This window comes from Trematomus bernacchii, unplaced genomic scaffold, assembly GCF_902827165.1.
Source record: "Trematomus bernacchii unplaced genomic scaffold, fTreBer1.1, whole genome shotgun sequence".
Classification (NCBI taxonomy): domain Eukaryota; kingdom Metazoa; phylum Chordata; class Actinopteri; order Perciformes; family Nototheniidae; genus Trematomus; species Trematomus bernacchii.
Window position 1 is genome coordinate 1,053,998 of NW_022987616.1, and position 14,421 is coordinate 1,068,418.

The 14,421-nt window shown below is 40.7% G+C and overlaps 2 protein-coding genes across 5 annotated transcripts in view; both read left to right on the forward strand.

Annotated features, from left to right (window-relative positions):
• ccny (cyclin Y) overlaps positions 1-5,306 on the forward strand; it is a 31,114-nt gene extending 25,808 nt beyond the window's left edge. For all 4 annotated transcript variants that reach the window (XM_034132491.1, XM_034132493.1, XM_034132492.1 and 1 more), the window contains 2 exons: positions 1,215-1,377; positions 2,302-5,306. In XM_034132491.1, coding sequence (XP_033988382.1) covers positions 1,215-1,377; positions 2,302-2,418 — 280 coding nt within the window. In that variant the 3' untranslated portion in view covers positions 2,419-5,306. The remainder of the gene's footprint in view (positions 1-1,214; positions 1,378-2,301) is intronic.
• Positions 5,307-10,855: 5,549 nt separating this feature from the next.
• On the forward strand, positions 10,856-12,219 carry LOC117483956 (gap junction delta-4 protein). Its single transcript, XM_034132316.1, has 2 exons — positions 10,856-10,919; positions 11,012-12,219. The coding sequence occupies exons 1-2, from the start codon at positions 10,856-10,858 to the stop codon at positions 12,217-12,219; spliced, it is 1,272 nt and encodes a 423-aa protein (XP_033988207.1).
• The last annotated feature ends 2,202 nt before the right edge of the window (positions 12,220-14,421 follow it).

A 14,421-nucleotide genomic window follows, 5' to 3' on the forward strand; every position in this document is an offset into this window, starting at 1 on the left:
GAAAGCGAAGGGATCACAGAGCTGTGCCGCATGAGGCAATGCACGACAATAGCATTTTCAAGATGGGGGATTCATATTATTTTTTACACATAATGCTCAGAGCGCTTTGCTTAGAGATCACTCCTTTCAGTTTGAGGAAAGGCTTATGTTCTGGGGATTTACTTGGTGTGTATGTGTGTGTGTGTTGGTGCTGCACATGTGAAAAAAACACCACCTGTCTTTTTAAGATTATGGACTCATGACCACTAACACTATATACTCTCTACAGACTGTATTTGTCATTTTAAAGATCTAATGGCGCATTTCCACTACACGGCCTCGCTCGGCCCCGCTCGGTATGGCTAGGCCTCGTTAGGACTGGCTCACTTTATGGCGCATTTCCATTACAGTTTAGGAACTGGGGCAGTATCTATAGTAACGCAGTGTAGGCGGAGCCGTGACGTCATCTTCAATGAGAACCCCAGAAAAACAACACAGCCGTTAGCTGTTAGCACTCAGAGCTCACAGCTCCTCATATCTGTTCAGAAACTAGACAAAAGTTAAACAAGTACAAACCACAGACTGCCTGTGTCATGGCGAATACAGTCGCTGCTTTATTTATGTCTGGCTGGCTCTGAGCCCCATTTCTTTTCCTCACTGACGGCAAAAAAACTCAGACATTATACAATTTCAAATAAAAGGGATAGGGTTAGGCTTAGGGTAAGATATTGAGTAAGAACATGTTTTTATGAACCACACAGCTTCTGGTCTTCCAAGACCCGACCGGACAAAAAGACGTGTTGCAGGCACGAAACATACTACCAATAGAAATACATTGCATTTGCGTTCTGTGTGACACGAAAAAAAGGTGAAAATCGTGTTGGTGAACACGAATCAATAGATTAAATTAATTTCGTGACTAATAACACGAAATGCCGTGAGACTGGGTTGCTAGTTTAGCATACTCAGCCCGACTCAGCCTCGTTGTCTCTGGCCCTAGAACCACGATTTTATGAGGCCAGAAAAACTGTGAATTAGGACCCGCCGGCCGGTACTAGGCCAAGTGGAAACGCAACCAAAAACGGGCCGCTGACGTCACAGCCCTCTTAAACCGTGCTCCGCGCTGTAGTGGAAACGCGCCATTACTTACCTTATTTCAATTTCACCTAGCCATGGTTGCTAGCTTAATATCTGATTATTTTTAGCTCACACATCCTCTCTTTCTCTCTCGAAAGGAATGAGCTGGAGCGTCAGTTTCTGGAGCTGCTGCAGTTCAACATCAACGTGCCATCCAGCGTCTACGCCAAGTATTACTTTGACCTGCGCTCCATGGCAGAGGCCAACAACCTCAGCTTCCCCCTGGAGCCCCTCAACAGAGAGAAGGCCCAGAAACTGGAGGTGAGTAGATGACATCTTAAATCCAAACCCAATTTATTGTGGCCTGAGGATGTGGTAAACAATGCACTAAGGCTATCCTGCCAATTAAGCCTCTGCTTAACACACATGCTCACAAAACAAAGACTATAGATCATCTGGGTGAAGGACAGGTTGGAGGACTGTGTTGCTGTGTAATTAGCTCCACTGCCTCCACATCTGTCTCTACCTCCTCTGCTTTACTGCAGTGAGCATTTAAAACAACAGCCATAATAATAATAATAATAATAATAATAATAATAATAATAATAATAATAATAATAATAATAATAATAATAATGGGTTCCATTTATAAAGCACTTCATATTTGATTTCAAATCCCGAAGTGCTAGCCATGATGTTAATGCTGGCAGATGCATCTATGCTTTTTTCCTCTGTCCAAAAGACTCTATTTTACCAAAATAGACCTAAGAGAAATACATCGACTTTCTCACATTTTAAAAGACTGTTACCTTTTTATTTTATGTTTTATGTTTTAAAGTTACAATAATAGTGGAATGAAAATAGCAATGCTCTTCACAATAAAATAGAAAGAATAAATAAAAAACTATAACTGTATATAATAATATATATAAGAGTGAGAGAGAGTGATCTGTCCCTATGAAAAAATATATTAAGATCAATTAATTAATTAAATAGAAATAGGGATGTAGAGACATGATTATTTTCTGTTTAAAAGTAGAATTTCATTGGGCTGTGACCATGCTTCTTAACTATTATTTTTGATAGTAATGAGAAACTGACCACTATTTCTCTTAAATAACAGACTTTTAAATACCAGTAAAAAAAACATCTTAATACTTTGAGCCATTCATCTCAAAAGTTAGGAGAAACCTGATTGTCATCTCTCATATTGTACACACACTGATGTTTTGTGTTGTCTTTCAGGCCATCTCTCGGTTGTGTGATGACGTATACAAGGACTTGAGGAAAAAAGCAAAGAAGCGGTCAGTGAGCGCAGACAACCTGTCGGTGGTGCGGTGGTGTCCGGCCATCATTTCCTAACACTGGGATAGTCCTGTCACACATACTGTACTTCTGCCTGGTGAACCAGGTGGGCAGCAGTCCTGTGGATCAGTACACACACATACACACAATATGGCACTTTTTTTTACAAATGTGATGGCACCCTCTCTGGCTGTTGTACATAAAAGAAGTTCCACTGGCTGCCTGCACTGAACCAAACAGAGCTGAGCTGAACCAAACTGAGGTGTGTGAGTGATTGGGAGGAGGACCTCGAGTGCCGAAGAGGAGGCCAAACATAAATACAAATGGCAATATATGAGAGACTACCTGATAGTGAAAATAGGATCAAGCGTAAGGCAAGAAACAACAGGCGACAACAGCGTTCCATAAATTCCCTCTGAGGCTCCATGGGCTTGTGATTGAGGAAGACCCTGTACATTCCTTTCTTTTTAAATCTGGTTCAGTCACTTCCTTCCTTACATGAAGACTTTTTGACAGCTTACAGGCACATTGAAACGGTTAATTCCTCTTTTTTTTGTTGTCGTATATCCTTTCTTTTTGTATTCCCCATCTTGCAGAAACTCCTTTGAGCAGAACATACACAAAGGAAAGACATGTACATTCCACTGTTACCTTGTCGATAAATGTGACTGGACTACATATTGTATTCATTTACATAGTAGCCATGTATTAAAGTTCTCATAAGGTTCTGGGAATTCAACTACCACAGTTACAGTAAGGCCATATTTTAGATAAAGCTATAACTAAGAGCAATATCCATGCATTGCTTTGTTATTGTGATTAAACGAGATTAAGCATGCATACTTTGGAAACGACTGATTGGAAGACAGCGGTCCACCACTGTCAGTCAGACGTGAGACATACTGTAGAGCTTATGTTATTCACTGCCATTGTCCTGACCTGTGGTGCCTGTAATAAGCTAGTAATCCCCTTTCTACTGCAGGAATAGAACAAATAACTGAAGTATTTTTTTTGTTAACGTTTTGTACCGTTCTTCCAGCTAACAAAGAAACAGCACAAGTGAAATATTGACATTTAGGAGCCACAAAATGCATGACTTTTCAGGGTGGTTCTGGTGAGTACCCAAATGAATGAAAAACATTATTCAAACACTGCTTACAAAAAGATAGATTGTATACATTTTGCTATATCGTCTCTGTACAGTGTAAATACAGCGCCGGTGTGCATAATCTGTAGACTGAGGTTGTACTGTAAAACAAAAAACAGAATGATGTTGGAATATGTATATTGGATCAGTTTTACTGTACATGAGGGGGATAGTAAATATGTTTGATTCCTTGTTCATATGAAAAAAATCAATTAAAAACTAAAGTGAAGTATTCAGATATAAATGGGAGATACCACTTGAGGCTTTTGGTCTGTTTTATTGTTACAATGCAGAAAATGCCATGATTTCATATGTTGTATGATGCATACGAGTCAATTCAGTCTTATTTCATTATTTCTTCAAAATGTGTTTTAACCCAAGTCTGTGGAAACATTGCCATATTTATTTTCTTTAGCGATGATGCTCGTTTGTTATTGACACAATGAATTAAAAGGTTATCACTTTAGTCAAAATACAGTATGACTAAATACATTAAGTGCAAATTTAAAGCTGAATAATATTAGTATTAATGTATTCAGTAATATCTTTGACTTTGCTGATAACCTTTTATAATTTATCGTCAGTTTTGGACTCCAGTTTCTTTTCTTCTTTTCCTGGAAATAAGTGAAACTGTCAATCTTAATTTTTTTCATGAACTGGTTTTCTTGACCTTTTCTTAAAATCTGAAATTTGAAAATGTACAGGCATCTAATGAAGATTAAAACCTTAAGATAGTTCATTTTAATTCTAGTTTGGACACTTCAATGGGTCAAAAGTGTGAAGTAATGCTTCTATTATATAAACTTCATTACAATTACATTATGACCAATGGACTCCAATTTTCCTGAGAAGATAGTAAACTGACTGGAAAGGTGTGAAAACGGCTCAAAAAGCTTTTTTAAAGAATGATATGGTCAGATGAAGTTCCACATTCATTTGTGACATCAGCACATAGCTTCCTAAACATCTCTAGCTTATTGTGTGCATTTCATCTGCAATTTTCACATCTGATACAAGTTATATTGTGTGTCAAGCTACTAAAGATTCAGTCAGGCTGCCAGGTCAGCGACATTTCCTACCCTAGACAGCAGGTGTGAGAAAAACCGTACCAAAGTCGCGGAGAAATGAAGGACGATCCTGTTGGACGTCTTGCTCTGACCCGGCCCACTTGGAATACATAAAAAGGGGTTGGGTCCTGGAAAGAGAACTGTTGTTTTGCATGGTGCTTTGAACGAGTGCAAAATGTGTCTTTAGGAAAGTAAGGTAATCGGAGTTGCTGTTGTGAGTTCAAACTGTTAGAGGTATTCAAAGATTGTATATCCTATTTATTGTATGTGTTTGCATACAGCCCAGTCTGGTGTTTTGTAGACCCAGAAGTGAGTCCTGAAGTGAAAAATGTACTCCGACAGTAAGACCCTGTCGGCTGGTTAATAGGTGTGTGTCATAGCCTTGTGCACTGAACTCTACCTCTGCATAGTTTTACTTTTCTCTCCATTTGTATTCCTCTCCTCAATGACAACTCTAGGATTCCACAGATTCAGCTTTGATCATGAGTTGATCAGTTAGCTGTGACTTCTTTTTTTTTTTTTTCATTGATATTTTCCACATCTTGTGTTTTTATCGTAAGTGTAATTTTTTTTTTTCCATGGCCATTCTGTTCCTGTTTTCAATTTGCCAACTTCTCTCTTTTTCTCTCTGTTTTCAACTATGATTTAAAGAACTGCTCCCAATTCTTCTCTTCTCAAGCAATGTTTAGTAAAACCTGTGCAAGGAATAAACTTTAAAACCTTGCAATAAACCCAGTGTATGTCTCTTTATTAATCTAAAAACACTTATGACTCCAGTTGAATACTAATTTCTTACCAAGGTATCACAAGTGCTTTCCGGGTAGCTGTCACAATTTCGATCACTGTATTGTACTCAGCAGGGTTTCAGCTGTCAGAAAACATGATTTGAAAGGCTTAGAGCGAATGGTAATCCAGAGATTACACTCTGCTACTTTGTCACTGAGGGACACATTTAATCCTCCCTGTTAGCGTTGATTTGCATTTCAATTGCTGCTCTGGTAATTGCTCTACAAGTCGATTCAAAGAGATGAGGAGGTTCTGTGAGATTTAGTGGGAACGATTGCCAAACATCTCTTATGAACATGAACATGTGCATTCAAAAATATTGTCGGCGGACCCATCCTTGGAACCACATATCTTGGGTTAAAGAACAAATACAGCTCTTGTTTAGTTTGACTAAACTAAATGACTTTTGGGTTCCGAAAGCATGGTTAAAGAAGAGCCATGGTAGCCATCTCTAGACTGCCATTCTTCAATACACTAAATAATTAATGTAAGAGTTTGATCTCTAGCCAAAGTCATTCCTTTAGTGATGGTAAATATGCAATAGGGTTGGTTAAAGTTTGTGTCAAGCCAATTTTTTACACATCCAAATGACCTAGAGAAACATTTGCATTCATTTTTGAGCTTTTTGGCAACAGTAGGCTAAGCCCTGTTTTTGTACCTTAGTGCAAAAAGCTCCACAAAGATCAACATATCATTGCTAACTTGTTTCTCTCCTGTTTGGTGTTGTGCATGTAATGTACAGATAAACGTATTCCTGCTGTTGTTGCTAACACGGTTAATGAGAGCGATGAGATTAAACCTAAAAGGTGAAATTGTGAGCCAAAAACGTAAAACAATATGCGTAAAGACGCTTAAATGCACTGTTGAGCTAAAGGGTGCTGCTATGTCGAGTATTGGAACATGCATGTTTTAGGAATCCGAATGACTCCTAACACAAGCATGGTCATTTTTCATCCAGTGTTTATCCAATGATAAAACCTGAGGCCTGTACTACGAAGCTGGTTCAACCTAACCTGGATATGTTTGAGTTAGCCGGTTGGCCCAATCCAAAACAAACGCGCTCTGGCTAAACTGTACTACGACGCTGGTTATCAAGTGGATCGCTCAAGCCAGCCGTGTCCTATCTAGTTAGGTGCGCGTTCACATGAAAGGGGTGGTATTTGGAGCATTCGACCAATCTCAAACACGGCTGACGCTACTGACAGCGTAGCGTCATACTTCCTGAATGAAAAGTGAACTTTAATATTAGTCAAATATGAAGAAGTTAAACTTTAAACATCCATGACTTAAACACTTTATCCAGGATAAAAGCCACATAGCTGCACCTGCAAGGTGAATACAGCTGGTAAAAGAAAAAGGGTTTGAATGCGTACATTAACAGTTTATGAAATCACTGCCCCGTCCAAGACACGAGTGGATCTGACTTTAATTACATTTGACTCGAGTGTTTCGTCAACTTAATGTGTTGCTTAAAATAATACTTCTGCATACAGTATGTGACACTGTGAGTGTTGCACGGCCAGATACGGCTCAAGAAGCTGACTCAAATAAGGAAATATATGATACATTATGATGTGATATGATATGAATGATAATGGAACACAGTGCAGTAGGCTACAGTGCCGCGGACTGTACTTAATGTTACTCTGATCCGGTTACTTATGTCGTGGCAGATATTTAAGTAAGCTTTCTTAACGCTAATATTATAATAGTCAGATTGCTCTGAAGATGGGAGGGGATATTCTATTAATTTTCACGTTCACACAGTCAGTTGATTTTGGCCGGCCGTCTTTCCTGCAACGGCAGTTTTTCTGTATTTCCTCTATCCTGTAATATGAATTGATAGCTTTAAACTCCGCACACGGAGCTCTGATTGGTCAGCAGGCAGTGCTTTCACTGAGTTGATCTCTTAGCCTGCCACCTAACCTGCTCCGGAGCAGGTTTGCCGCTCAGCATAAGTTACCATGGAAATCTAGCCTGCTAAAAAGAGAACCAGCGTCGTAGGACCGGAAAGCCCGAGATTTCCCTGAAGTTAGCCGGCTAAGCGAAAATCCAGCTTCGTAGTACAGGCCTCTGGTCAGATCCAGACTATATATTTTTTTGTTTTGTTTTTGTTTTGTTGTTGTTTTATTGCCTGTCCTTGTCTGTCTACCCATCCCCAAATGTAAAGCGTCTTTGGGTTTGAGAAAAGCGCTATAAAAATAAAATGTATTATTATTATTATTATAGCATTACAGTGTTCAATGTTGTTTGTGGGCTTTTGAAAGCCTTTCGAAATTCTGAGGGGATGTTTGAGTCACCCTATGTGCCTTGATAATGCATAGGCTGTTCAGGCACAACAGAGAAATACCCCGCCCCACCATCTCCCTCACTGCTAATGGGCAAATGTGCACCAGCTGCGGGATCAGGTGGATGATCAGGTAATGACCCGAAGAGCAGCTGCTGGACTGGATAGTTAGTATGCATGGAAGGGACACAAATTGATCAAGTTCTTATATTGCCAATATGGCGTCAAAGACTTGAAGGGCATTTTTTTTATTTATTTTTTTTATTTAACCTTTATTTAACCAGATAAAAACATTGAGATAAAATCTCATTTTCAATGCTGACCTGGCCAAGAAGGCAGCAACGTTACACATAACACATAACACAAACATATAAAATACAGAGAACATAACAAAGAAAACAAAAGACGAAAAAGCAGTCACTACATTGTGCACAATAGGACAATAAAAAAAGTACACTACTTGTTACTGCAAGAGCAGCTGGTGGTGAGGACTTCAGACAACTTCAATTTAAAACATGAAATAGAGACAAGTGCCCTCAGTTTAAGGCGTGATTGAAGGTCATTCCAAGACCAAGGACCATAATAAGAAAGACTCCTTTTTCCAGCCTCAGTCCGTACAGTAGGAACCTGGAACCGTATCCAGGCACTGGATCTGAGGTTGTAAGAGTCACAAACTGGGGCAAATCTGACACATATGTAGAGTGGAAGCTTACCTAAAATGGCTTTATACATTAATAAAAATCAGTGCTGCATCCTACGCATAGTAAGTGAGGACCATCCAGTTAGGCTATACAGTGTGCAATGATGAGTCCTATAGGGTGCATTTGATATATAACGCAGTGCAGCATGGTAAAGTGGGTCAAGTTTGGCCAAAACAGTGGGACAGGCAAATTCACGCTCTAGAACAAAAGACAAAATAATACATGAGCAGAATAACCCAAGGCATGGGTGCTCTATTATTAGTGTGAATGCTGTGCAACAGCAATACTGTGGTTATGATTTACTTCATCATAATATTGTTTCAATCTAATAAATGTCTAGTGAATCACAATAGAAAATGTGTGTTCTATAGTTAGCTGAGGGCATCTATTAATACATCGGGAAAACAAACATGTTTACAAAGAGCTGATTCAGTTAAAAATAAATACACCATCTATCTTCATCATTACAAACACAATAGCTTAACAAAAGCTCAACATATTACTGGGGGAATATAAAATGTGTTGCTGCAGGTCATCTGCTCAATCAGTGAAAGTGAAAACAGGTGTGCCTAATTATCCATAAGAAGCAGTAACTGGGCAATTCCAAGTAGTGGAGGAAAGGGGGAAACCTTTTCAGTTGTTGACAGTTTATCAACGTTTGTGCACTTGTGTGTGAGCTTTTGTATGCCAATTGACACCTCAACATGTTGATATTGACTAAATATATTGAAGTAATTTCTTTCTTATTGAGTCATTTATTTTTAGATTTTGACCTCTTCAGCTCACCCTATGCTTACCTGAGCAGATGGTATGTTCCAGTTTAAATAAGGAGGTCGGAGTCGATCTCCTCTGTATGTGTGCATGTGGGAACGAGAGTGTGCTGTGGATTTGTTTTGGTGGTTTTTACTTTGCTTTTACTTGCATTTCTTGGGTTTTAGAGACGAATCCCCCTCCCCTCTTTCCCAATGTTCACACATCGACGTCTCTGTATATGCAAAGTCAGCCCCACAGACTGAAGTCAGTTTAAAGGTCACCTATTATGCAAAATCCACTTTTTCATGTCTTTTATACATAAACATGTGTCCCCTCTGTGTAAAGAGATTCGCTCACTTTTTGTCCTGATCCATTTATATAAAAACCTGTCTGAAAATGAGCTGATCAGATTTTGGCCACTTTATGATGTCATAACGATTTTTTGGCTTGTGTAACCATTAGCCAATAACCAACCAACCCCCCCACCTTATCACCTGAATCTCCTCCTAGAGCACCATTGTGTTCTTTTTAACCAAATATCTCTCAGAGGGGCGTGGGGAGTGGCTCCTTATTTTCATCTAAAGTAACAGACAGAAAATCAGCACTTTTGAAACAGGTCTGAAACAGAGGGGATTATGGGATGCTACAATGCATGATCTGTTTGATATTTGGAGCCAAACACTTTGTATATATCTGAGACCTATAATATATTGATGAAAAACAGTATAATAGGGGACCTTTAAATGAATTGCAGGTTACAGTTATTTATCTGTTTTCAAGTTTAAAGCTCAATATCACAAACTTTATTTTCAACAGAATCTCGTATATATCCCCAATATTAGTCTTTCCACCTGGTCAAAATGAGCTGTGTGGGATTCTTACTGTGAGCAAGAATGGAGGGGCTAATGACCGTTGATCTGTAGTGATTATGAGTCAAGCCATGTGTCCCACCAGAGACCTTGTCTATGAGCAAAGTGGATGAAGCGAAATAAACTAATGCCCAGTGTAAAACCATTTTATGAGGGAGAAATGCCTGATGAGCATGTCATGGCATTTATTTTAAATTTGGAAATAATCTCAGAGAAAAGATAATAGTTTAAATCTGGTTCCTTGATCATAAACTCCTTTTGTAATAATTAAAGCTTGGTTTACTTCATACAAATGTGAAAAAACCATTAACAACCTACTTGCATTTTAATAAATCCACAGTCTGCATATCTAAATGATACCTTGACTTGTCATTGGAAGACACAGCAGTTAGTGTTTTTATTTGTTTAAGCTGACAGAACATGCTTGCCATTGTGCTTGAGAACTTAATACAGCAATTTGGAGTGAGTAAGCCTGGAGGCTTGTTACTCTCCTGTAAGGACGACCAGCGGCACCAAAATATCTCTGCAATGCCAGGACGGCAACGTGCCTTTGCAAGTGTGTTAAGAATAGACCCACAATAGGGCTCACTCCCGTCTTCTGTTGTCTGAGGACAGACAGTGGTCTGCAGGGGACAGAGGTAGATGTGAGACAGAATATTTACATGGGTCTTTAAGAGGATTTGGTGACTCAAATGGATCACATAGTCCTACCAGAGAGGGAGTGTGTCATACTTCTGAGTCACCGTGGAGGTTAATGTGCTACTGGAAGCCACTTTGGTGAAAGGTTAGGGAAGATAGGAAGTGAGGTGCTGACTCAAGGCTTTACCCTTACGCCTGGAACTGGAAAATAGAGTGGATTTTGGAGGGCCTTAAGCGCGGCAAGCATGACAGGATCAAGTGCCTCTGAGGTCATCTTCATCTCTGTCAATCACAACCTCACCTTGATGGGTGAGTTGACTTCCCTGACACGTTTCTGCATTATGTTTGTCGGAAGTGAAAAAGTATAGCTCATTTTTTATCCAAATGTGCTTACTTTTCAGGGAAGGTGTGGTTCATTGTGATGATCTTCCTCCGTGTCCTGATCCTCCTCTTCGCTGGTTATCCTCTCTACCAGGATGAGCAGGAGCGATTTGTGTGCAACACCCTTCAGCCCGGCTGTGCCAACGTGTGTTATGATCTGTTTTCTCCCGTCTCTCTCTTCCGCTTCTGGCTGGTGCAGCTCATCACCTTGTGTGTGCCCTACTTCATTTTTATCATCTACGTAGTCCATAAGGTCTCGAATGGCCTCACTGTGGACCGGATCTCCTCGGGTCACATCAAAGCTTTGCCGTTGTTCAAGAACCACCAGGAGTCGTTCAGCAAGACATCTGTAAACATGATGGCTGAGCAAGCGTGGGCCATGCGCTTCACAGGAGCATATATCCTCCAACTGTTGTTCAGAACATTGCTGGAAGCAGGGTTTGGGGCAGCTCACTACTACCTGTTTGGTTTCTACATCCCCAGGAGGTTCCTGTGCCAACAATCACCGTGCACCACCCAGGTGGACTGCTACATCTCCAGGCCCACTGAGAAGACCGTGATGCTCAACTTCATGCTCGGTGTGGCTGCTCTTTCCCTTTTCCTAAACGTGCTGGATTTCATCTGCGCCATCAAACGCTCCGTGCGGCAGAAGATCAAGAGAAAGATTATTGTGGAGAAGATTTATGAAGAAGAGCAGTGTTTCCTTTCAGGCAGTGGAGCCACCAGAGTTATAGACCCAAACGCCTCCCTGGCTCAGCAGGATCAAGAGACTGAGGCTGGTCCCACAGGGAGTTTCCGAAAGAGGGGAGGCAGCAAGGGATCCTGCGCAGGGGGAGTGCTTGCTTTAGGTCAGGAACCCGCCTGCCTGGAGCGTGCCTCTCTTTCACACTACCCAGGCTGCAACACCAACGGAAACAACGGCTACTTTGTTACCCAGGAGGAGGCTCTGGAAAGGAACGGCAGTGAGGTGGCTCTATGCCCCCCAGAGCCACTGGGGACACCTAGATCCATTCGTGTTAGCAAACGCAACCGATTAAAACCGCCACCTCCACCAAGAAGGGATTTGGGGTCTTCCTCCAGGGAGGCAGCAAGGCCCTTTGGGGACGTTTCCACAGCAACAGCAATTTGTACCAGAAGGATGGGTCAGTACACGCTGGTTGAGCTGGCTAGCGGCACAGAGCTACAGACCAATGATGATGGGCAAGAGAAAAGATCAGAGTGGGTGTGAGGGTTGGATTGCTTTATTTCCAGGTTATTTTGGAACATAAGGATGGGCCAAATACATCTGTGAGAAACAGACAGAGATAGTCCACGGCTCACACAATGGTAACAACTGTTGGATCTGCCATCCTGCCATGCTCTCTACCTCTTTTCAAAATGCAGACTGCACTACCTACACTTGAGGACAATCCAAACCGGCTATGCATCCATCTTAGACTCACAAGGTATAAGGATATTTGCGTCTGTTGTATCAAACAATCAGATCACATTTCCTTTGAGGAGCGCTAGCTGACTGATGACCAGAATTCAAGTCGGGAATAGGACCCTCTTAACAAAACAAGTCAAGAATAACAGGACACCCTAGCCTTAAGCGTCATTGAACAAACCCCAACCTTGAGAAAATCTAAAAGAGTGCGGCCCACCTGTTTCTTCCCTTGTTGGCTTTCACCCCCACCTCCCTGGACACAATGTCCATAAACAAAGACATGCCTTGACCTGTCCTACAACCCCACCTCCAACCACAGACTATATGATACCACCATCTCCTTTGTGTTTGGGTCACTTAGGTCAAAGGACAAGGGTAGCCTTGTGCTTGGGGGTTTGGATGACCTTTTGGAATAAAATGGTCAGGCCAAATATAAGGCAATAATCCGATAAAGATGGTGTTTCTTGAGTTTATAGAATTCTTCCTTCAGAAGTGAAGGACACTATGAAGGCAGACATGGGCTCACAAAGCAATTATGTTACCCCATAGGGGCTCTGTATTTATGGAGACGGCTTGTCACTCTATTTCAGGGCCTCGCGGAGCTTAGGAGGAATACAAGCCTTAGCATACACTGTCACTCAAAATAGAGCACAGCGGAGCGCTGTAATGGAGCGGTGTTGCCTGTTGCCCTTCAGGATAAACGCTCTCTGTCGTCGTGGCTTTGGTTTCACCTTGATCAAAGCTCAGATTCATTTTGGTATGACAGCAGCTCCCACATCTACCTTAGACAGTATACCGTATACAGTGGAGCTGCTGTGCATTTAATTAACTTGTTGCTTTTAGCAGCCATTTCCAGTTGAAATCCCTGGACTACCTTACACAGGTGATTGTAAGGAGACTCCCACAGTTAATCATCATAGTTGCACCTGCCTCTCTAGCCGAGGGGCCGGTCTCTGTGTAAACAGATAGCTTTTGATGTTCCTCCTCTTGTGGTCTCTTTGTAGGTGACAACAAAAGCTCCCCTCCCTCACATCTAACCTATCTTTTGAGGGCTGCACCCTGAGTGTCATGAGAGTGACCACAGGGGATGTTCATGAGACTCAGCGGGTCTGAAGATGCCGCACCTCCTTCATACACTCATTGTTTAGTGTAAAGGTGTAAACAAAATATTTTAAAGCCTGTTTGATCTCTTATCTTTCTATGTTTCATTGATTCTTGAATATTACAATGATGATGATGATGTAACTTTTCAAAGCACTTTATTTTTGTTTGATCCAGTACATTGTGCTGCAGTTGCTTCACCAATACTGTGGTGAAATGATGCTGCCCTCCAGTGACGTACAATGTGAAATGCTGCTTTATATTTTATCCAACACTTGAAATCATATGGGGGCAGTGGGTAATATGGCTAATAAATTGGTTCCTTTAATATTGTGTACAACAATATTCTCTAAAATCCTCATATACAGGATACTGCTACGATATATTATATTCAGCTAATCCAAATAATAGCCTGTAGTAAGGCTCAAACACATGTTATTATCAGATAAATAACACTATCTGAGTGTTACCTGCATTATTGTTGGTAAGTAAGCACATATAATTACTATGACAAACTAAATAACTAATGATAGTATATACCCTCTGGCATTGTGATGACACATTAGTACATGTGAATATTTGTTCATAAATCTTTTGGTTGTGAAACTTTTCTTCAATAAATCATGTAGAAAAAAAGAGAAATTCTTTAAATACCTGTGTTTTTTCTAAACAGTTATTCACGTTGCCATTACTGACAAGAAGAAATGCAATGTCACTATTTGTTCTATAAAGCTTATAAATCTTTTTTTGTGGAATTCAAGGGCCTGTGTTTTCTTCTTAATTCTCGGTCTCAAATATCAGAGACCCAAGAATTTTCACGTAGCGCTGGTTAAGAAACGTGTTTTTGACTCACGACGAGCTGCGTCTATACTGTCAGTTAGTACCTCAAGCTTAACGAAGACT

What these genes read in the sequence shown, in the direction of transcription:
- LOC117483956 (XM_034132316.1), top strand. Translation starts at nt 10,856, where the DNA reads ATGACAGGATCAAGTGCCTCTGAGGTCATCTTCATCTCTGTCAATCAC. An exon ending in TCACAACCTCACCTTGATGG is followed by an intron (nt 10,920 to 11,011) that starts GTGAGTTGACTT and finishes CTTACTTTTCAG; the next exon opens with GGAAGGTGTGGTTCATTGTG.